General features: G+C 36.4%; 1 protein-coding gene across 1 annotated transcript in view; it reads left to right on the top strand.

The window, feature by feature from the left end:
• Nucleotides 1–25,127, top strand: part of FOXP2 (forkhead box P2) — a 235,259-nt gene that overhangs the window by 101,234 nt on the left and 108,898 nt on the right. Inside the window, 1 exon segment of the mRNA XM_032483657.1 lies at nucleotides 18,351–18,425. Coding sequence (XP_032339548.1) covers nucleotides 18,351–18,425 — 75 coding nt within the window.

Genomic DNA, 25,127 nt, shown 5'->3' with positions numbered 1-25,127 from the left:
GCTCCATTTTGCCACCCCTTCATTAATTACTAGAACGTTGAAATCAGTCTATGATATACAGAGATGCATATACATACAGTAAAAAAGACTCTCGGGTACTCTCTGGTTAGTGATTTCTGTCTTTGAGGACACTAGAACTTGTTGAAAGCAGTGTGCGTGGAGTATCATGTTTCTGATGAAGGACTGTTAAATGAGTTACTCAATGCCAAGATGTATCTTGCCACCACTAAAGGATCAAGACAGCACTGACTTGCCATGTTATACCAAATACAGATTGCTTTAAAAGAAACACCTGTTCTTGGACTAATTACTAGTGAGGAATAGCTCTTAAGAACCACATCAGAAATGAATACTTAAGCAATTGATGTAGTTACGTTATTTGGCACTCCATTCAATAATTTCCAACACTGCTAGACTAGAACAGAGGTTAGCTAACATATTCCCCCCACCACCACCTTTTGCCTGCTATTCTATTCAAGGGGATATTTATTTAATAAAAAGAGAGTTCGGGAGTAATGTAGAAATAAATTGAAAAGCCTGCTTTATAGAATTTCATATGAATCAAATAATTATCAGGCTCCAGTGGAAAAACTACAAGCTTAAAAACAAAACAGCAGTAAGATTTCAAAACTGGTTTACAGTATTTCCATTTATTAGAATTTATATCCTCAGTCAATCAATCCATCAAAGAAACATGACTAAATGCCCTCGGTGTGTTAGACACTTTACTAAGCAGACACTGGGTACCATAGGGGATTCAAAGATGTTCCTTTCCTCAGGGAGTTGACAATCTGGCTAGATAAAAATTCAAGATAATAATCATTCTTCTAAGCCATTTTAAACAAAACTCAGTGGTTTAAGGTTAAAAAAAAAAAACCTGCTTGACAGTTATGGATTTTTATGGAATAAATTGGCTTTTTTTTTTTCTCTAAGTGTTTAGTGAATCAGCCATCACTTATAGACTGAGCAGGGTAAGGTTTTCTTCATTTTGTGCCTCCTGAGGCCTTGTTTGTGGTTCTAAATTTGTTTAGGACTGAGTTCCAAGTCTAAGAGGGATATTGAAGTGTAGAAACAAGTTGAGGATAACAAGTAATATGAGAGAGATGGTTAAAGGGAAGATGAGAGTTTACCCAGATTGAAAAGAAGAAAAGGAGAAAAGAGTCTTTTCATAATTACTTCACATTTGAAAGAAATCATCATACCAAGGGTAGTAGGCATTAATTTTTCTGCATTACCGAGACTAAGGCAAGAATGTAAATACTCTGTCTTAGTGAGACTTACTTAGATGCTGAATCTTCCATGTCAGGGAAGGTTTTTAAGAGTTAACATGTTTTATGAAAAACATTTATAGCTACCATTCTAAGTCCTGTTTTCGGTTTGCAGGTAGCCTTACTTTGAGCAATTATTAAAGCAATGTGTGCTTATAACAATAATACAGAAAAATATGAAGGACTGAAATTCACCTCAATTCCCACCTCCCAGTGATCTTATTGACTTAAGTACACATTTGTTTACCAGCAGTTATATGCACATCCCTGTGGCATCGTCATACTGGTCTAGAAACAAATGCAGTTTTATATTTTGTAGTTTCTTTGTGTATCCTGCTGTTGGAGTATAGCTTAGTTTGGGACCCTAGAAATGCATGAATGTGTTTGTAAATGACTTGTTGCTCAGTTTTTGCTTCGTTTTGAAGGGAAGAGGCTGGACTCTGTGGTGCATGGGAGAGGCTCTGGGCTGCTGGACTGACTCCAGGACTCACTAACCGTGTGACCTGCGGGGAGCACAGTTCAGTCGTGTAGCTTCCTTTTCCTTTTCTGTCCACTGAAAGGATCTGCCTCATTCTCTAGCTCTAAAAACCTATTATTCCAAGGCTTTATTTTTTAGCAGAAGTATGTACCTTTGCAGCAGCTTATGTTTACCAAAAAATTAACTTTATTTTATTATATGTCTAACTGTGATAATGAGTTAATTTTTGCCTTAGTAGGAAAAATGAAAAGAAACAAGATTATTTTAAAATTTGGAAATTTATCTCATTAATTGAGGTTAAAATATTCTGATACTTAGGGGAAAAGTGCAGTTTGTTGTTAGAATATTATACAGTGTGCGTATTCATCACATACAAGTCTAGTTTTCATTCTATTATATTCTGCATGCCCCATGACATGCAAGCTTATCTGTGTGGAGTCCTTTTCTGTGTGCTCAATTGTATATGTAAGGTTTCTAATGAAGAAAACTAAAATAAGGAATATTTAGAAATATAATTATACAGAGGTCACAACTGTGAAAATTGCTTCTCTCACAATCACTATAACTTGGCTTTATTGCCTAAATTTTATAGTAATAAAATTATCTTTATACTCCTAGAGTAACTAATCTTGATTCTTACTAAGAATTTGTAATATATTTATCTCAGTTGAAAATAGCTCTCTTCTTTTATTATTGTCACTTTTGCAACAGTGTTTTCTAGTACATTTGAAGGAAGCCATGAGCTGAATTATTTCAGATACTGTGAAATGGAAAAAAAAAAACAACTTTTATTTCATCAGTAAAAATGTTTCCTACTGTTTATTTATCATAATGGCTGTTATTCATTCAAATCAGTGACCATGAGTTATGGGAAGGAATATAGACCTGAGGTCAGAATACCTGGATCATGACAGTGTTACAGGTTGTAACGACTTGGACGAATCACATGACTCTTCTGACTCTAGTTTCTCTTATGAGAGTTGCTAAATAATGTGCATGAAAAGGTAATAGAAATGTAAATTACAATCTACTTAGTATTTTTCCTGCTAACAGAATGAAAGCACTTGTAAAAGTTAAATTCTGAATGAAATACTAAACTAAGAATTCAGCCAGTGTTTACCTCTTCAGAGGTCAGCAGGCTGTAAATACACCGATAGGCTTCCTGGATTGCTCCCATTCATTACCGTGCATGCTCGCATTCACTTTTCAGGAAGTAAATAACTCCTTTAGAAAGCCCTAACATCATTTCCATTCATAATAGAAGATTAAAGAGAGACAGTTTTGTTGACAGATTACATGGGTGTCTTATATTCCACCAGTTAGAATCTAGCTGAATGGTTTAAATACATGAAGTAGATGAATATGTAACAGTAATAAACTGACTTTCTTTCTCATGTCATTGAGCATGTACATAACCTGCAAACACAAGCTGGATCCTTTAAATGATGAGAGTAAATTCCTGCTTGTTAACTTCTGATATATCGTGGTTAAAACATGAACGGAAGCTAGTTTTGAAGAGGTGTTCCAAAAGAAGCCACAGTTAACTGAGCTGCAAACACACCTCCAAATGATTGGCAGATTTTACCTGATTCTCCATTAATGCATGTGCTCTTGATTTTCTGATTATACTTTACAGAGGTTTCTAGTTGTATTTTTATTGTTCTTTTTCATTTTTTTCATACAAATACATATTATTTAAGAAAAATAACTCCAGAGATAAAAATCAGTACCATCATATCAGTAACAGAGGAGGCCAAAAAATGTAAGGGATAACATTATTTGATATTTTGCTTATTCCACGAATTAATAATAACCAAATAATTATTATGGCTTCTACAAACTTTTACCAGTTTTTCTTTAAAGTCAAGAAACATTTAAAAAATAAAATATCTTCAAAAATAAGATGCATGCATTATTGTTTGGAACATACACATACCCACTGAGATTAGGTGTGATGTGATTTGTCCTGCAGCTGCTTCAAATTAAGAACAGGTGTGGGAGACAGATTATGCAAATACTCATATTAATGTAATTGTCAAATTGGTGTGTTTACCATTGTGCTTTTGAAGAGTAGACTGTACTCCTATTTTAAATGTAAATTAGCTTCATTCTTGAGAGCAGCCATTGGGTAATGGAAACTTGGTTCTGGCTTAGAAATGAATAATATCCAATAGACAATAGCACAGTTCTGAAATTTGACATTTTCTTTCCCAGCAAAATCTTTCATACATTAAAAAAAAAATGACAATTCTATAGTATTTCCAGTACATATATAGATAGTCATGGCGGTTTTGTGCAAGTTGGAGTTGATTCTGGCACTAGGCTACTGTTTTCTTTTTTATTGTGGAGTGTCATGATTACTATAATAGCTTTTGATTGCCTTCCATCTTTTCTAACTCAGAACTCATCTCAGCTCTCCATCTTTATGGGTCTGAACTCTCAAGAAATATATTTGTTGGCGAAATTACATTATATTCATTTTAATAATAATCTTACCTCATAGAAATCTAGTTACTACCTTCAGTTGTATTTTAATATTAAAAATGTTTAAACACTAATTTTGGTATTTCAAACCCCGTGTTGTGAATACAGGGCAGCTTTGACTATGAGTTTATTCATGTATCTGTGAGGAGTTTGTCTTTGCCCAGTGTCATGATCTAGGACACACCTCCGCCCACAAAAGGGCTTTGTCTTAGTCCCTAGCTGGTCTCCTACGCCTCTTAGTGGCAAGTGTGGTTGGCCGTTATGTCTAAATGTAACGTGGATAAGAAGGAAGGCTGAGGAAGCAACCAGAGATATTAGAGAAGTCGCATTTCTCCAGTTCTTATTCTTTTCCCATGCCTCTTTTTCACTCACAAAAGAAAGATCCTAAAGCAGGTATGGCTTTATCTCACTTGGCTAGCAGATATTCAGGGCTTACTTTGTACACCTGAAAATGTATTTTTGCTTTCTCATTTCACAGAATAAGCAACTGAGTCTTAAGAAGGTTAAATTACCTTATCTAAGGTCATGTAGCTGGTAGTTGAAGCTGGGATATGAATTCATGTCCGTCTGATCCCAATTCCTGTGCCTCTTACCCTGCCATTAATCTCTGATAGCACACAGCCTCTTAAATGACTGCTTAAAACATCTCCATTGTTTTCATTTTTCGAAAACACCATCAAAATAATGGGGGATTATGAGGTATTAAACGTGAAAACTGGCTTTTCTTGAAAGTCTTCGTTGTACAAAATCCAGGTCAATTTGTGGTCAGGATAAAGCAATGGTTCTCAAGGGAAGGGTTGGAGGACTCTGCCATGAAGGGGGTCTCCATCACTGCTGCCACTTGGAGATTCTGCTGGAGTGACTCTGACTTCCTTTATTCCTTTCTCTCCTACACATCATCATCCCCACCTGTTGGGAGGCAGTGTTGAGAAGGCAGTGGGGCTTGGGAATGAAGTCAGATGTTTACCCAAGAATGTGTGGAATAATCTTTTGATATGAAAAAAAAAAAAAAGTGAGCGGCCATCCTGGACCTCTACTGGAGGTTTTCTTAGCATCATGAGGGTTTTAATTTCAAGTGGCAAGAGATTTTCTATTGGAAAGAGTGCTGTTTTTTAATCAGTCCTCTTCTGTCAGGTTTCTCCTCTACCTCACATCACAGTCAAGAGGGGGAAAGGCTTGATGGGGAGCAAATCAGAACCAGAGATGCCAACACAATAAGCTGCTGTGTGTGCAGCTCCCAGCATCTATTCCTCACTAAGGAGTCTATCATTTATCATTATTGGCAAGAAGAGGAGCTGCCACTGAGACCGACAGTGGATAAAAAGTAGCTGATCCCGGGGCTGCTGCTGCTTCCCCTGCAGAGATCAGAAAAGGAACTGCTGCATCCCTCAGTCCCCTCATAAATTCCTAAGGGTGACCATGATCTGAACTGTCCCCCCCTAAGGAGTGAAGCATGCAGTAAAAGCCATGCTGGTACTCTCTGAATATTGCCAAATAAGAGTGTGATACAGTGTTTTGTTTTGATACATAATAGATATAGCAGTGGCTCTTCATGCTTCATTCATTGAGTCAGGTCCTAGTCCAAAAATGCATTCTCACGGGAAAGATCACTGAAAGGCAGCGTAAGCTGTTGTCTAGTCCACAGACTCCCAGGGTACCTAGGGTTAGTGCCTCTGTGCAGGCACAGTACCCTGTACAAGCAAAGAAATGAGTACTTCCTTTTGGTCCCACTACTCACTGCTTTTGGTAGTTCTGATAAAGTTGGTGACAGATGCATTTCAGAAGTACTTTGAATGGGAGTTTCTTAGTTCTGCCTTGATGCTTAAAATTATATTTCTACAAGACCATCAACTAAAGTGAGATTTCTACTAGCAAAAAAATTGAATAACTTTATAGATATTTTGTACTGCTTTTTGAAGGAAAAAACCCTAAAACAAATAGAAAGCCATACAGTACATCTCATCTATTACTATGGTTTTTCCACATATTATTATTTTAACTTGTTTTGTAGTCATTTTATTTTTTCAGCAGTTGAAATTAATACATAAAATACAATTTTTACATTGAGCAAGAAAAACTTTTGCTCTTAAAACATGCTAAATTCCTACCCTAAATCCTTGGGCTCTAACCCTATGTCCATACCTTCTTGGAGAATACATCAAGGTTTAAAAAATTAAAAAAAAAAAAAGGTTTATTCTGTGCTTGGTGTCTGATTTGAAATATTCAGAATATAGACTTACTCAGAGATTGGAAGCTGGTTTAATACATTGTGCCAGCCATCCTGAAAGCCATTTCAATAGACTCTGTACCCTGGCATTTGTTTTAGAAATAATTGCATGCAAATGTAGTTTAACATCTGTACTATGTCTCTTAATCCTAACCAGGCATTTTCCATTAGATGTAGTCTGAAAATCACATTAAGAAAAATATATCATCTGTGAAATTATATTCTGAATGCCCCAAATAGAAAAGAAAGGGGCAGTATCCAGTTAAATCTAATGCAAAGCATTCCTTTTTTTTCCCCCTTAATCCCAAATTTTTAAATGTTCATTTCATTTCTCTTAGTGCTGCATTATAAAATTGAACTGAGATCTTCTATTCCAAATCTTTCAATTTAGTTTACCACAGAACTTTCTTGAAGAGAAAAATATACTGCTATGTAAAATTATTTCCCTTATTTTTGCTTGGTAGTATAAAATATAAGTTTATTTTTTTGTACCTTTAAATAGGTTAAATTTTAGTACACTGTATTCTTGCAAGCAGAATTTTCCAAGTGGAATTTTGATACTGAACTGACTTTAAATATACTATAATTTACTAATGTATTTAAGGAATTAGGGGAAAATATGAAGGAATACAATATATGCAAAGTCTTTGGAAAGCAGCTGACTAGAAGGAGAAGAGAGAGTTTGTGGAAAAAAACTTATTTCTTGCTATCCTTAGGATTTAATAGAATATCATGTGTCCTTCTGCATTGGTCACAGTTACCACTTTAGGACTGGAGTAATATGACTGTAAATACTCAGAAATGTTTTTTATGAATTTGACCCTTCATTTAATCTTCCAAGAGAAAGGAAGGTGTTGTACACAGGTAATGATGAGAAATTTGAAGCACATAAAGGCCACTTTGCTTGATGTGAGGCACTTTAAGATCTGGCTGCTGCTTCTCCCTCTGTCTCCATCCCTGCCACCCTCCCTCCCTTGCAATCTTCTTTGATGGTGCTGGTCTGTCAGTATTTCTCTGAATGCAGCTGGGAGCCCTAAACCTTCAAGCCTTTATAAAGGTTGCTTCTTTGGTCTTGAATGCTCCCTGCCTCACCCACCTCACTCCCATTTATATACTAATGTCTCTTTATTATCACCTGGTCTAAAATCCTCTTCTAACCACTGTCTGCTAGCTAAGTATCCCTCCGCTCGGTTCCCATAGCCCCCGTGTGCGCATGTGTCATAGCACTGTGTTACCCATCACTGGTCGTTTGTCTTCCCAATTTGTCTATAAACTCTTTGGGTTAGGGACTCCTACTTAACCTTGTATCCCAATTCTTTACTGAGTAGCTAGTTGCCTGTAGTCTCCTACAGAAGTGAGGCCCCCTCCCCGAATTTAATTTAGATGTTGAAGCTGGTGACACTGCACACACCAAGAGAATTTGAGTCTCTCCCGTGACTCCTGGGGAGATGTGATTGGGCTCAAGCAGGTCCATGCTGGTTTGGGAAAGTAGAGGGAGCAGGCTGGGTCTTTATAATGACTTCGTGGAAACGATCCCTTGAGCAGATGTTTTAAATTTCCCTCCAGTGGCAAAGAGGGAGGTGCATGCACAAGCTTTCTGTCCAGATGTGGGGCCGCAGGGGAAAGGGAGGCGGAGACTTAAAAAGACGTCAGCAATCAAAATGAAAGATCGAGTCAGACTCTTTATTGTAAGGGACATTAAATAGATAGTCATTAAATCTTTGGTGAATAAAATACTGAATGAACTACAGTTAGTCAGTAGCCTCCACTTCATCAACAGGGGTATTCAAATACCTCCGTGTCCTGTACACCATCCACTGCTCAGTGCTTTCTCATTCCATAGAGAAACTTGGTTTAGTCTGGCGTGTTTCTTATCTTATATTACTGCACCTAACCGCATCAAGACAACAAGAGACATCTGTATTTTCTTTTGACTGCAATATGAGAAAAAAAAGAACAGAAAACTAAGGACTGTTATTCTTATGTGAGCATAAGCTACTTCTGCCTAGCCCCAGTATACCCAGGGGAGAAATCCTATGCAGAGAATCTGTCTGCTTTATCTATTAAATAATAATTATTATATAACTTAAAATTTTGTCTTCCATTCTCCAGAGAAATCCAGCTCCCTGTGTTTGTTTTTTCCAGAAGAGCTGAAAATATTCTCTTGAACAAAGCACACCAGCATAGAACAAGTAAGCAAAAAAGGATATTCGACCGGTACTCTGCAAGAGACGTTATCTCCTGCCAGAGTGTCTGTTGACTGCTGTCTTCGTTCCCTCTTAAAATGTAATAACTACATCACTTGTAGGAGCACTATGGGCGTCTTTTGTTCCTCAGTGATCTTTAGGCACATGAAAGATACTTGATTAACATCCCCGGAGATTCAGGTTGTCACCGTAGTCAGTGAACAGGTGTAGGTATTGTCCTTCTCACAGACAGCAGCCAGGTCATCTGCCCCGTCCTTGAGCTCAGCCTCACCTCCGCAGACAGCCAGGCTCTGTGGATGAGAGGTGTCCATCCGTATCTTTTCTGTTCTTAGCTTCATCTGCTGACGTTTCTAACAGGAGTGCCAGTTAGTACCGTTGTGAAGGCACCTCCCTGAGGTGAATGAGAAGGGGATTGATGAAACACAGGGCGAAAAGTCTGGACTTTGACGCTGTGATATTCTGTAATCTTTGTTAATTCTTCAGTCCTTTTAAGCTGTGGAATGGGGATCAAATCTCTCTTTAGGAATGTCAGTGTATTTAATTGATTAATATTAAGTACTTTAAAAATCTCAAGTCCTCCAAATATCTGTGGTATCTGGATTGAGGCAGTAGCCATCACTAAACTTTCTTTGATAATGTTAACCTACCCTTTTTTACACAAAAGAAAAAAATAATTTAGAATCTGTTGAACAAGGGAAAAAAATAAGTGAGCATATAATCTTAAATTATGCTAAAATAAAAATGTGAATGCCCACCCATAGTCAGTACATTAATAAACTGTGCCTGTGTTGATGTTTTTTAATTTACCCTAATGTTTTATTTTGCCATTTTTACATATTAAACTGTGCTTTGGAGAATATCAAGTGTGATTATACAAGCTGGCATTTGAGAGAGAGGAAGAGATGTCTTTATGAAGCTGACATTATGACAGCAACTTGTGATTACTTCACCTAATTTGGCAAACAATAAAATATGAGGTGGCCAGGGTCATGACTTTCAGCCTTGTCTTTTGTCTTTTCCCTGAAAATGGATTGTAACCTAAAATTTGCTCAAACTTAATTCAAAAGCTATCAAAGTTTAATCCTAATGTTGGCAGTGAGATCTTTGATTGAAATATTTTAAAATATTCTTGTTAGTTTATATCTCTGGTTTCAAGTCACAGGAATACACATAAAACTTAAAAACATTTGGATCTATTCAAAGATACAGAGTTGCTTGCTAATACAAGGAAAAACTAAACAAAAATCTGGTCACAGAAAGGACAAGAAACAAAGCAAGCTCGTTGGACAGGCTCTGTGGGTCCCAACAGTATGTGGGATGGATTCCTGTTAATTAGCTTCAAGAATCACCTACCAGGAGAGGAAATCTGATTGGCTCTTGGCGTCAGCCGCCTATCCTGGAGCCAGTCCTACCAGTTTGCATATGATGATGGGATCTGGGGTGAAGAATGGGAATGGTCCCCTGAAGAAAACATTGGTGGCGTTAGCAAAAAGAGGAATAGACGCCAGGAAGGCAGAATCAACAGATTTCCTCTGTAGTCACTCAGCTGGTTTGCTGCATGATTGTAGCTTGGTCTCGACAGTAATTTTTCTCTTAAAGATTTCTACTCTTTCAGCACTCAGGAAACACAAGACAATAGAGAACTATAGGGAAAGAGCACCTAGTAACACATTTGTACATGAAGGTTCACTAATGTACAGTTATACCTCAACCTGTGCAATAAGTATGTTCCCATAGATTATATAAAAATCAAATTTATTTTAAATGAGTTTCCTTTCTAAACTTTCCGAGTTCTAAATATAATCTTAGCTACATTCTTATTTTGAATAATTCTTTTATTAAGGAAATTGTAACCCCTAACTTAATTTCATAAATTTGGAATTTCACATTGAGTTTGTTACCAGTAAGTGGTATAATGTGGCATGCTTACCAAAGAAAATATACAAAATGTAAATTTTTATATTGATCCATGACAAAAAGCACACAGTTATAAACTTTTAATAATTAGTATCTTCAACAATATTCTCTGTGTCCTTGGACCAATTTTTTAAAATCAGTTTGAGTTAGTAGGCCTAAGGAATCCCCATTCTGATCTTAATGCTCTTCTTGCTCGTCATTCCCTCCGCTTCACCGTCACCTGCACCACCCACACATCTTCCTGATCCAACTGTATCCCATGATTAACAATAACATTAAAGACACTCTCACTGTTTGGCATCATTCTCTCTGACCTTGCTGTCCATTCTCTAGACTATGACTTTACTTACTCCTGCTCCCAAGCAAGCTACTGAAAACTCCTGTAGGAAGTCACACTGTCCGGCAGGATTGAGTCTGCAGCTTCAGCTTACGCTTCATCACTGTTAGGGATTGTTTCTAAACTTCTCACTCCCTCTCTTCCTGCACCACTTTCCTGCCTTCACAGTCTCCCTAAAGCTTCTGCGTCTCACACTGAGTGACTTCCCAGTGACTTTGTCTCCTACTTCGGAGAGAAAATTCAGAGCCCACCAGACAAGAACGCCCTCTGCCTCTCTCATCTCCACTTCTGACACAAACTCATGTTGTCACCTCTGACTCTGTCCCTTTGTACCACAGTGAGAGCTCTCCAACTTCTCTTTCTATACGTGATCCCTACCCATGTCTTATCTTCACAGCTGCTTTCCTGTCTCTTCAGTCTCCCATTTTTCTGAGTCCTCCTGTCTTTAAAAACAAAACAAAATCTTATATTAACCTTTTTTTATATATCAGGCAGTGTTCCTAGCTCTCACCTTTTTCTTCATTAAACTTTTGGAAAAATAGTTTACTCTTCAACTTGCCTTCCTTTTTAAACATGTTATAGCTTAGTGTCTGTCCCCACTACCTTTCTGAAATTATTCTTTAAAATATCACCGACAATCTCAGAGTTGTGTTCAAGTCCAAGTCTCGTCCTACTAGAGAACATTTGAAGCCCTTGACAACACTCTTCTGTCTTTTGATGTCTTTCCTCATCTCTATCCGTTACTTTTTTTCATTTATTTTATCAGTGGTGCTAAACTCTGGCTGCACAGTATCATTTTCTGAGGTGCTTATTTTTTTTTTAATGCTTGCACGCCACCCTAGCCTAATTAAATCAGAAGCTCAGGGCAATGGAGCCCAGCATCTGTATTTACTCAAAGCTCCTTAGGTGATGCTCACACATGGCCCAGGCTGAGAACCACCCCTTTAGGTGATCTCAATGACAGGACGTACCCACTCCCTGTGGGGTCACCGCCACATAAGGTGGGGATCTTAGATCTCTGTATGTCTTGCCTCGTCTTGAACTTAAGGACTCTACTTGAATGTTTGCTAGAAACAACTACCTGGATGTCCTGCTGTCACCTCTCACATAGTATTTCCTAATGAAGCAAAGTCTCTTTTATTCCTTAACATTCTTTTTTTTCTCTCATCCTCTTACCTTGCTTGTGATATCACAGTCTACTCCCTGTGTCCCTTATCCTTCACTCTCGCTCTGTCACTCAGGAAGTCTTCAGACTCTTGCAAGTTAGCCTCTCCTCAAACAGAGTATCTTCTTCTCACTGTCACTGCTGCTGATTCAGTCTGTACCATAGTTAACTCTCCGGTGAACCTTTGGGCATCTTAGGTTACCAGCTACCACTTTTTCCCAGTTCCAGTTTAAATCCACACCCAGGAGCAAGGGTATAGCTTAGTGGTAGAGTACATGCTTAGCATGCACGAGACCTTGGGTTCAATCCTCAGTACCTCCATTAAAAAAATAATAATAATATTAAAATAAATAAATAAACTTAATTACCTCCTCCTCCCTCCCTGCCCGAACAAAAAGAAATAAACCCACACTCTCATGCTTTTCTCTTGTCTCCTTAAAAGAAAATCTGCTCCTCCTCATTACCTCAGGACATAACAGAAATTGCCCTTGTCTGATGTGCAGGACTTCTCTTAGTCCCACCTTTCCTGTCTTATTTTTTCATCCCTTCTCCCTTTTCATACCACACTCCTCCCATACCCACATGATCTCGTTTCTCCAGCACAATTCTAAATCTTTTGGATTCTCCCTTTTCTTCCTTCCTGCTTCTTTATTTTTCAAGTAATAAATTCCTACTCATTCTTAATACACTCTTCCAATACAGTGGAACTGTACCTTTTCCCTCTTCAACAATATATTTCTTTAATGTTGGCTCTCAACCTAGGATCTATGGATAGAATTCAGGAAGTCTGTGCACAGGAATGGAGGAAAAAGAGTATTCTCATTTTCACTTCTAATTAAAATTTAATATCTTCTATTAAGAATGTAGTGTAACAAACCGTAGTAGTAGTGTCACTATCTGCTACATTGTCATCCCTAAAAATGACAGATATTTTCATATCATATTAAAGTTGGCAAAAATATCTAGAAGTACTATTTTTGCTTATTACTACTTAAAAGTTATAGTGGTTATTAAACCTGACACTATATCTTATTATTTAATGCATTAATAAAGAAGCACATTTATTAATATTTCACTAATGTGGTTTTTAAATATTTTGAAGACTGAATTGTGGTATAACTGATTTCCTTTCTAACTTCTTATATTCTATTTTCTCCAATTAGATTTTTTTCTAACTGGGTTCTTCTCGACTTTAACGGAGTTCCAGAGGGGTTCAAGACACAAATGGCACTTATTTAGTTGCCTCCTAGTTTACAAGGCCATTTTTTTCCCCTCTCCTCTGGAACCGGGGACAAGTTTCATTCATTTTTATATCTACATGGCTAATTTGGTTTATAGCACATAGTAGGTACTGAAAGTGTTTAGTGACTAAATAATAGAATAAAAGAATGAAAAATTACCTGTCATACAAATACCCTGAGCACAGAAGACAACATTTCTCAAAGTGCAATCATAGAAGCTCTAAATCACAATCACCAAGATGGTAGTTAAAATGCACATTCCTGGGCCCGATCCTAAATCTTTTGAATCTGAATCCCTAGAAATGTAGCCTTGAATTTTCAGTTGTAACAGCTTATCCAGACAATCGTGCTGAAGACTGGGGACCCATTACAGTAGCTATGTGATGCACAGCAGCTCTAGAAAATAAATAAAAGCATGACTTCTGTAAGTAATTTCAGCTCCTTGGGCTTTATTTTCCTTCTCTGCAGAGTAATTCTTGAATGACTGCACCGTATTCTCCTCCGAATCGCATGGGTTTGGTGGTCAGTGCCACTGAAGGAAGTCAGGCAGGGCTTACTGCTTGTTAAGGGCGAAGAGTGGAAATCTTCGGGCATGTGCTCAGATTGCTTTGGTCCTCTAGGGTACACGGTCCCTGCTTCTCAATGACTCCAAACCATAATGTGCCACCTACTCTGATCCACTGGTCTTATGAAATCCTCACAGTGTTTTCCGGCCAGTGGTTCTTTTTTCTTCCCCTCCTCTGTCAGGGCTAGGCAGCTCTTAATCTGTTTTTCGGAGGTGGGCTAGAGATAGATGAAGTAGTTTGAATTTGCAAGGCCAACACATACCATCCTGGTACAACCCCAGCCACACTGTCCCTGAGACAGTTTCCATCAGATATGATGAATGGCCTAAAAACAGCCAACCAAACCAACAAACAAAACAGTTGGAGTGGAAGAAAGGCCAGTCAACCATTTAATTTTATTCTTATTTCATACTAGGTCAAGAGTCTCCATACTTCTTGACTGGCTGGACACTTTTTTAAAATGTTTGCACCTTTAAAATGTAGATCACTACTGTATTAACGTATTATTTTACCCTGCATTTTATAAGCCACTAAAGTTTTAAACATGTTAAAGAAAAATTTGAGCCTGTTTTCAGCCAGCCTCAAGAAAAACTGTAATTTAAAACATTTTCATTTGTTAGGAAAGCTCAATATGTAATACTTTCCTATTTTTCTGTGAAAAATACACCTTCATCAACTTTGCAAAAAATGATCTTCTTTCTCAGAAGTCACTTCACCTTGTCAACTGAATGCAAACACCCTCATATTAACTTCCTGCATTGCCACATCAGATTTCTAAAGAGAAAAAATATTTTTTATTCATGTGGAAGAGGCTTTGATTTGTATCATGAAGTCTAATACTAGACTGAAAGCTATTTGAATGCAGAGAGAATGTCTTGGGAATTTTTGCATCCTTTCTAGTGTATAGTAGTGTTTTATACATAGTAGAACTTCAGTAATTTTTTTTGAAAAAAAATTGTTCTGAAGCAATGATGATAGCTAATAAATATTAAGTAATAAACAAATATTAAGTGCATAGCTAATAAACATTAAGTATGTGGGTACCAGTGCTATTCTAAGTGTTTTACAAATCAACATATTTAACAACCCTATGACGTTGTTACTTATCACCCCCTTTCTAGAGAGAGAGGCCAGGAGAGCTAAGTAGCTTGCTTGCTCAAGGTCACACTACTAGTAAATGTTGAGTAAGAATCTGAACCCCGGCAGACTGTCTCCAAAGCTAGTATTCTTATTTCCAACATGGAATGATTTGCTCTTTATTGTTTTAACAGAAAATCACAATGATCCATATTTAACGGAAGAATAGATTCCTTCTGAAGTCCATGTTGAAAGCCCAAACCAGTACATTGTCCTGGCCTTTTCACCGCTGAAAAGTTCTTTGGTGCTTATTTGAAACAGATGCGAACACTTAAAACATCCATTCACATTGTGTTTTCCTGGGATTTGCTGGAATATGTCAGGTTGCCTCCAGGAGACCCATTTCTAAATGACTGTCTGATTCCATTCGCCTTGCTACCCCTTCACAGACCTGCATCTTCGTAGATCTGTTGGAGCAGGGTTGGTCGGAGGTTGATTAGCATCTCTTGCCAACATTCTGTCTCCTTCTGTTGTAGAAAGCTCGAGGACAGCCAGGAGAAGAAGCTGGGTGGGTTTTTCAAAGAAGTTTCTTCAACCATGCCTTGTGGCAAGACATGCTGACGGGCTAATGGCAGTGCAAAGCTTGTTCTCACATACTTTTAACTCCTGGAGTTTATTCGTTGGGAGTTACTTAAAAGCTTTTGCCTTTCAAATGGTTAGCTTTTTTCCATGGTATTGTTCTTCAGTAAACATAAGATTAAGTTGACTTTCTCTTTTCACAACTTTTGCTTTTTTTTTTTTTTTAACTCTTTATTGCTTGCTCAAATCTTTTGATTGTTTAAACTGTAGATATAATTTTGCCTACAAAGTGACAGGGCAGAAATGTCACTATGAGCCCTTAATGTGGGGCAGTCCTCTCTCTCTTGTCCCTGAGGATAGATTAATGATGGTATCATTTTAATGCACTGTATTTTTATCTATGGTAACAGGAATAATTTGGCATTGCCAGCCAATGAGTGCTTTGGTTAAACAAAGTTTCTGATTAACAAAAGCACAATGCCATGGATTCAGAAGGTCCTTCCGAATCTTATTTTATGTCAAAGTTACCTCAATGGTTATCAGTTAAAATCGTATTTGGAAAATGTTTGAGAAACAATTGAAGGAGATGTGTTTGGATTATACTTAGATTTACTGCAATTATGTTTTTGAGAGTGGAGAACTTCTCTCTCACAGTGAAGCTTCAAGCTACTTCCATCCCCAAGCTCTAATCTATAGAAGAAATGTAGTGAAAATCTCCTTCTTATAATGAAATCCTCCGGATAATTTTGGCACCTGTATCCTTTAAATGGTACCTACCCCAGCATCTGTTGTCTATTTTTATCACTGTGCTTGGACATGGTCTGGGAATGTCCTGGTCATGTATTCCTCAAATGCTGAGACTGTATCCTCCCTTCAGACCCTGTGACTGGGATGGCAGATCTTTAGACCCGACATGTTTTGTCTGTGCTGGAGACACAAATTACAATATTTTATTTAATTTGGATGCTCTTGAAAGGGCTTAAGGGGATGTTGCTTATTTATGGAGTTTCATTTTCAGTTCTAAATATAAATAGTATCGTGGCACCTTTGGGGTTCTTGTGATGCTCACCAGTTGGGGGTTTTATGTAGATGAGTGTCGATCTGAGGATTTTTTTGTTAGTCTGGTTCATCGCTATGGTATGGAGTAGCATTTCATATTTTTTTTAGGATGCTTATGACCTTGTTAAATAGCAGTCCAAAAATCGTGCTGCTTGTTTTGATTTTAACCAAAGTTACAGCTGCCTAGCTGTAAAGCAGTCAGTTTCTCTTATTATGACTAGTTCTTCAACTTGTACTGTTTTAAATTGCCTGCAATTAGCATATTTCAACCTTATTTTTAGGTTTAAATTGCAGTGTGAGAGTGTACTCTCCTCTTAGCTAATTAGTGCTATCAAGGAACAGTAGGTTACCTCATTAGTACCATATGCATTTAATTAAAGAAGAGAAAATTGGAGTTAACCTCATAGTTAATATTTTCACAGAGTGCTACAATGCCAACACCTTCAATTGGAGTCACACCCCTGTGTATCTAATTATGCACTGGTGCCAAATAAGGTTAGCAAGGGTACTACAAGGCTGTTGACAAAATAATTTAGATGAAAACGTGTTTGTTGGATCCTGACAGTAAAATATAACTTGAACATTTTTTCCTAGTCTTCATCTGCCAGCATCAGGTGACATACTTCTTCATAGGAAACTGAAGGGAAAGAGTATTTTGGAAGCCATTTTTTTCTGTTTGAATTAATGTTGCTCTTATCTTGAAGAAAATGGCATATAGTCATGTAAAGCATATACAATCCGTTCCTTAAACAGAGCGCCTGAACTTCAGAGATGTATTTGAAAAGAATTATTTATAAGGTGTAATATTTACATGCATCAAACCACTACAAATACTCCCTGACACCCCACCACATCCCTCCTTGCTTTTCTTCTTTTCTGATATACTTATAATTTCCCTTGTGTATCTTATGAATGGGGATCATCCTTTCATATCATACATGAAGTCTTAGGATGCGTTGTCACATGGTCTATTCAAATGCAGTGTAATCCTTTTGCCCTTCAGACAAAATCTTTTGAAATGTCTAATGCTACTTAGGTAAAAAATGACATTCCATGTCATTTATCAATAAATAATCACTTTGCTTTTACAGATAAAAATGCAAACTGTTCATTTGAGTGTATAGAGTAGCTTTCAATACAAACGACACAATTCAACAGGTTTTAACAGAGGTTATGGAGTTTGGCTCTGTAATCTTAAATATATATTTAATGGCAGTGTTTGTGTTACAGTAAAGCAGAGCCAAAGCAATTTGTTTAAAGAGATTCTTGTGATTGTTCTCACGTTTCATGACTAGACAGGATTTATGTTCATTTGTATTGGTTATAATTGACTACAAGTCAACAGTTGGCTTTTCAAAAAGAAAGTTTTAAGGACAGATATCACCTCATGCTCTAAAATCACAGTACCATTTAAATCTATAGGAGTATTTATTAACATTGGCCATAATTTTAGCTTAGAAATGGGAATTGAGGTTCCTAAGTCAAGATCATGGTAGATAACCAATAATTTTTGGTTAGTAGTTAATTCATATGTCAAATATTCAAATTAACATCTGCCAAATTATTCTTATTTTTAAAATTTATATTATTACAAGCTGTGAGACAGAGATGAAATAGTTTTGTCTATGTTGACCTACCAAGATAATAATCAAAAAAATATTTTTGTAATGATAATGTACATTATGAGCTAAGCCTCAAGATTGGAGGGAAAAAAGCCAACTCCTGCTTCTCTTTGTTTAATCTAGGAATTGCTTCCAGAAACAAAATTATGTGTCTGTGGCCACTCTTCTGGTGATGGGCATCCTCACAACACATTTGCAGTAAGTCACACTGGGCGATTAGAAATTCAGCGACTAAGCACAAGGCCATAGACCCAATCCCACTAAACAGACTGCCTGTGGTTTTCTCTTAGCCAGTGCCTTCCACTGATGCAGATAATCAAGAGATGACTGATGCTAAGGCAGAGGTGTAATTCGTTGGTTTCTGTTCCTTCTTATATTCTCACTTCAATTGTTTCATCAGATACACAGTTTGTAGTTTCTCCAAGTTGATGGCATTAAAGTTTACCTTAAAGATAAATATATAAGAACATATGACTTTACCATTGTCCTTTTCTTGAACCACTGCACTTTTCTCGATCAAATTAATTTGATGAGCTGGTGTTGCTCTGTGTAAAATAAATAGACAAAGATTATGGATAGATATGATACATATTTTAGGGAAAAGTCTCTGTGTCATGTGCTGCAGGTCATCACATAAATGTGCCAAGGCCTTTTTTTTTTTTTTTTTAACATGTTCTGTCACTGGAGTGCCATTTGTCTCTTCAGACTATGATATTCAATGAAAATTGCTTTCGTGACCCAATTCACATACCAGTTAGCCTTGGAAATGAATAGCAGTCCTGAAGTGGCTATTCAAGAATTTTTAAGTAGAACAACTTTGTGTTTCTGTTTAGCATGGATACTACCTGTATTACTAAGGAATCTCTAAATATGTAAGTCATAGATTTTCATATACAGAATTTTTGCTTGTTTCCTTAAGAATCAAAGTACTTTTTTAGTTTCCATGGACTTGAGTATTCCTAAATTGACTCACCCCAAATTTATTTTTTTTACTACCCTATACATAATATTTTGTAATTTTTGATAGATAGGGCACAACATAATTAAGACTCTTTTAAGCAAATAATCAGTGTCTTACTGAACGAAGAAGAAATATCTAGTTTCATACCTAGTTTAAAAAAGAAAGATTTTTCTCAATATGAATAGTGTCAAATTAACATGGAATGCTATTCTTTACGGAAAATATATAAACATTAAAGGTTTTTTAAATAGTAGATGCCAAACAAAAATAGAAGTTTAAAAAAGCAATAATGTACTATTTTGTGGAAATAGTGGATGCAGAAGACTGGTAATAAATTTTGTACATAAAATTAGGTTTCATAATGATCTGAAATTACGTAGTTTCAGGTTTCATTCATTTTAATTCTAAAGTGTTTGCCCTTCCTGAGCTTTCTTTACAATAATAGCATTTGAAAAAATAGAAAAAATTAAAAAGTAGTGGTAAGTTTTGCTTATATGTGAAAGACTAAAATAATCTTAATGTCTAAGTTTTCTTTGTATGTTTTGAATGAAGATAAATTTAAGTTAAACTTTAAAAATAACTGTGTATTTTAACTTAATAAAGAAAAGTCATCCAAAAATATACTTTAAAAATAGTGCATTAAAAATGGAACAGGCAGTATTTCTAATTGGTAACATTTTTTCCAAATATAAATATAAAATAATCTCAATGGAAAATATGAAATAATCTCAGTGGAAAAATTATTTTCATTAGGCTTAACTAATAATAGTTTTTGTCCTTTATCTAAATCTAATTCTACCATTTAAAAAAAAATCATTCTCTATTCTACTGATGGAAAAATAAATCTACAGCATCAAATCTTTATATTTTCACTGAGATCTTTTCAGAATGAAAACAAACCATGGAGAAATTAAATGAATGTCTCATAGGTGCCATGCAGTTCCTCAATGGCAAGCCTGAATTTATAGCCCAAACTTGTGATCACCAATGTATTGGTCTTTCCCGAGGTGTGCCAGTTTGTACATGGCTGCCTGGAATGCCGTGTTGAACAGGAGTCTGGGGTTAGTCCATGTGTCTAAGGCTGCAGTTAGTCTCCAAGGTAGAAAGAACACTGCGATAGATTAGTGAGGTCTGCTATGGTTGCTGGGGAGAGAGAGCACAGCCGTGCATGGACCACGTGTCTGCCATCCCTGCAGCGCACCAAACTTAGTACTTCAAATGAGTCACTGAGTGACTTTGCAAATGATGCTTCTTGACTTCACAACACAAGGGAAACACTGAATACTAAGGAGGTGCTTATTTCCTTTATTGATTATATTAGACATAAACTTTCTGCAAGTTAAAATGGCTACATAATGTGATGTAAACACAAGATGCCAACTAAACAAATACCATCTATTCATAGTTGACAAATTCTGTGTGATGAGCACAGCTCTGTCTCTCAGCATTTGTTTAATTTTGTAAGTACTCATATGCTGGGGTGGCACTTGGCTAAGTCCAGAGCACCATGAGATTCCGGTGGGGGCTGCTGAAAGAATGAAAGATGTAGACAGGTTAGATAGGGGTATCTAAAGCCATCCACCTTCCTTTACAATCTGTGTAACTCACATTCATCATAACATGGGAATCATTGTGATAGTTCTCTAAATTCTTAAGAGACCCTACATAATGTCCTGTCAATGGATTACCTTAATGTCACACCTATTACTGCCATGATTGATCGACCTTCACAAATAAAAAGCCAAAATTTTCCGGCATACGTCTTAAAGTAGCAGATTAAATTAATTTTTACTAAAATATTAAAACCCTATAAGTTTATTAAGAATCCTGAAGTACAGTACCATAAATCTCAGGGGGAAAAAGCCAGTCTACCAAATGCAGGTTAAAGCCCAAATTACTGTAAAGAAATAAATAACGTTACATTTTTTATATAAAACAGATGTCAAAAGCTCTCCATCATATCATCCTCTTTCAGGTCTTTACTATAACCAAAGATGGAATGAAAACATATGTCAGAGGAGTGTTTTCTGGTGTTTTGGCAAGTAGCCATAAGACGTTAGCTATTCTAAGAATCGTGCCTCCTTATTGTCACGTTGTTGAACAGTAATGGCATTTTTGTGTACCCACTAATAGGTTATATTTACGGTGCCTCTACCAATTCATTGCAGTGCTGGGCAGTAGTAATGGTACTCACTTGGATCACCTCTACCTGAGAATTGTAATCTTAAATTCTGTCTACCTTTGTTTTTAAAGAAATGTTCAGGCTCCATGAGTTGTACATTTAATAGTCTAAGAGTAACAATTTAACATTCTTATTGTAAGTTTGAATTTTATAGGAAAAAGCATTAAGTTCTGGCTTTAACAGACCAGAGTAAGAGAATAAGTGAGTTTCATTGTAAGAGATTACTGTTCAGTACTTCCTTTCACACTCAAGTTTTTCAAACGGTGTATATTTAAGTGGAAAAAATCTTCACTGATTTTACTTTTCTTTCAAGCTTCAGTAATGGGATCGATGCCTTTCTTTTTTCCCTGATAATGTCAAACAGCTTTACAAATGGCTGATTCTGTCAAGATCCTAAATTTCACCACCTTTAGCTTCCTTGCCACACAATGGCAACCCAAGTTCACTCCTCAATAACTAGACCTTTTTGACACCTCATCTGCCTGATTGGCCTTATTAACACCTACCTGCAGATAATATTATTGTTAGTCTTGCCTACAGGTTTTTACACCTACGTGAATACTGTTTTACATAGGACTCTGCCTGTTAGCTTTAAGTGCTAAGGCAATTATGTAGAATGCTCCGAGTCTTTGTCTTTTGGGTCTTCATTTCAAAATCTTTACCACTGGGTCAAATGCATATTTTGATGAACAAAACTGGTTGGACCTATAAATTAAAAATAAGACTTGGCTGGTCTTGGTCTAGCTGTTTTATATCACATTCAAATTAAATTATGTTGACCACATCGGATCTTTTCCTCTACAGATCTTAACTCTGTTATGATTGCCTCCTGAATGTTTCATTTTGATTGTGGATTGGAGGAAATAAGGAAAAGGGGATAGTCGTGATTTTAAGAATCTCTTATTTTCTGTTCCAAGTTCATCTCTCTTTTTAGGCTTTGCATAAATTCTCCCCAGTACCGGATAATCTGTCCCATGGGCTCTGGGATCAGCTTTCTAGGTTGAATATTGGGCAAAGTACTTGACCTTTTTTAACTTCATGCTCTCAATCTGTAAAATTAGGACAGTACTAGTATCTGCCTCATAGGATAGTAATGGGACTACATTTGATAACCCCCAAAAGTACTTAGCATGATGACTGACACACATAAGTGTGCAATAGATGTTTGAGTCAGTATCTGTAGTAGCATCAGTATGCTCTTGCTTAGACTAAAGAGGCAATTCTGTCTGACGTAAATTTAAACATGAATTTGGTATAAACACTAAGTAAGAGGCTTTGGGCATCACCTTATGTCATGACCAAGACAGATGGAATGTTCCTTACTGAGAGGAAAGTCTTTATATTCATTATTTTAAGTTGAACACTGACTTTTTCACTCACAAAAATCAGTTATCTAAATGTTTTCTGATTTGCTATCCTACGTGAAAGAGGAAGAACCCTGCCTCACCAGACCTAAACGATGTCTTCTGGCAGTCAAGGAAAATCATGGCCAAAGAATGTTAGGAAAAGTGATTGTGCCCTCAATTGTCTGTATCCAGCCAGAACACATGAAGATAGGAAATTAGGAAGTACATGTGGCAGTGCCAGATTATCTCAATTATTTCTTCCCTTCTCTATTATACATGCATTGGCAGAGATTAACCAAGAATTAAAGATAAATTACTACTTATTAGTAGTATTGATCATTTTAACTAACCAGCTGGAGACAGTTAACCAGGGGTAATGTTGTGGTAAATTTTTTGGAGAGTCCTTCCTATAAAACTTATATTGCAAGTTAACTCTTTGCTGTTAGTGTAAAGTTGTGTTGGTATAAATTTGAATTTATTACGAACCAGGAAAAAGCAGATTTGTTAATTCATGTTCATTTTGAGTAGTTTATATTCACTATTGCAATAGTATTAGTATTATCCTAGATCTTTTGGTATGAAATAAACCTTAAGATAATCAAATATTTCTAACACTTACATTACAGCTGATTTTGTTAATGCCATAAAGCTATAAGATAGAGACAGTGCTTAGGGCTACTGTTGAAAACCTCCCAGATTCTCCATTGGAAACATAATAAAGGTTTCAGTTTTTAAAGCCTTGGCTGGTATTTGTATGCAACTCCTCGATTAATCTTTTTGTTTCCTAGTATAATTCAAGATGTTAATAATCATCTTTACACACCTCACTCAGCTGGGATGTAGCTCCCTGAGGTCAGTTCATTCTAGACACCTCTCCTGAGTGATTGCCTCTCACTTTCTATTTCATTGCAATATTTCGGACTGCCATGAATTCTCTTGATGTTGGTACCAAAAAGGACCAGTAGCAGAGCTTCTTCAATGGAGACTCCTCTTTGAAATTTATCATGAATAATTTACTCACCTTGATGATTCACCAAAGCCAGTAGTATGGCAGAAATCAGGGGCTGATGAAAGGATTATTTATTTAGTTATCTGGTTTTGTTGTTGTTAATATATTTTTCATCAAATAAATTGGTACAGACACACTAGACTGTGTATGTGGCTATAACATGAATTTATGGTGCCCATTCAAACAGGCTGTATTTTTCCTTTCATATTTAAAGCTATTTGTAATGAGTTATTAGTGATAGTCTCTACAAATATGAAATATAATCTGCATTAACTTCTAAGAGTTCACTCTACAGTTCTTGCATATTTTTAAAATATCACTGATAAAATGTGTGTTCTGTATTTATTATTTGGATTTCTGTTCCTTGTATATTTCCACATCACTTACTGTAGCATAATAATAAGTGAAAAGGCACAAGAAATGAGTCATCCTAGTGTATAAGCTTTCACAGCTCGTGAGCACGTGTGCACATACACACAAACATTCATACATATACATATCTAAAAGATCAGTTATGTAAAAGAATGTGCATGTGTTTTTATTGGTCCTATCTGCAGTTCATGTTTCTCCTTCTTCTTTTTGAAGTTAGATTTTTTTACATTTGTAGTTTTCATTAGGCAAATGAGTTACTTGTCATGCACAGGATTGACAAATTACAGAATCAAGTTTTTATGACTGGTACCATTCATGGAGCAATATGTTTACTTAAACATTTTTAAATAACCAGATTTTTCATATAATTTCAATACATAGGGTGTCATGTTAAGCAGTACATGATTCCAACTGGCATGCAAACTTAAATCTGAAACTGCATGCTGTACTTTAAATCTTTATCCAACAGAGTTCAGAAAGCTTACTACTATCAGAGTTCTGTCATGCTATACTCATATAATGCACCATACAACTTAGATAAAATTGTACTTGGTTTACTTCTGATTAATCATATTCCTTATCCCAATGATAATAAATTTGTTACAAATAGATTCACACTACTGATAAGATAAAGAATAAAGTCTTAAGCAGTTTAAGCTTTTCAAGACAGAACTTTCGTCATAGTTAACACCAGGGAACAGCATGAAACGCTCCAGCTCTTGCAGCCACGTTCCTAAGCTCTTTCCCTGATGTCAGCATTACCACTCCAGCAGACCTTCTTCCTGTTCTCTCTTAAGAGAGACCATGTGAGATATTTTGGAATATTGGCAGAAGTAATCTGTCATTCAAATCCAGAGTACTATGATATGATATGGGATCACACTCGTGAATGACAATATAATATCTTAATTTTCACTTAGAATTTGAGATGTAAAATATTTAGCCTGGCTTAAAACACACAATATAGAATGAGAGTAAGAGAACTAAAGAGATCTTGCCTGAGTAAGAGCATCTTAAGAGATGCTACAGT

Source organism: Camelus ferus, chromosome 7 (genome assembly GCF_009834535.1).
Source record: "Camelus ferus isolate YT-003-E chromosome 7, BCGSAC_Cfer_1.0, whole genome shotgun sequence".
NCBI classification, from domain to species: Eukaryota; Metazoa; Chordata; class Mammalia; order Artiodactyla; family Camelidae; genus Camelus; species Camelus ferus.
The sequence above is the reverse complement of the archived record's forward strand: the minus strand, read 5'-3'. Positions and strand labels throughout refer to the sequence as shown.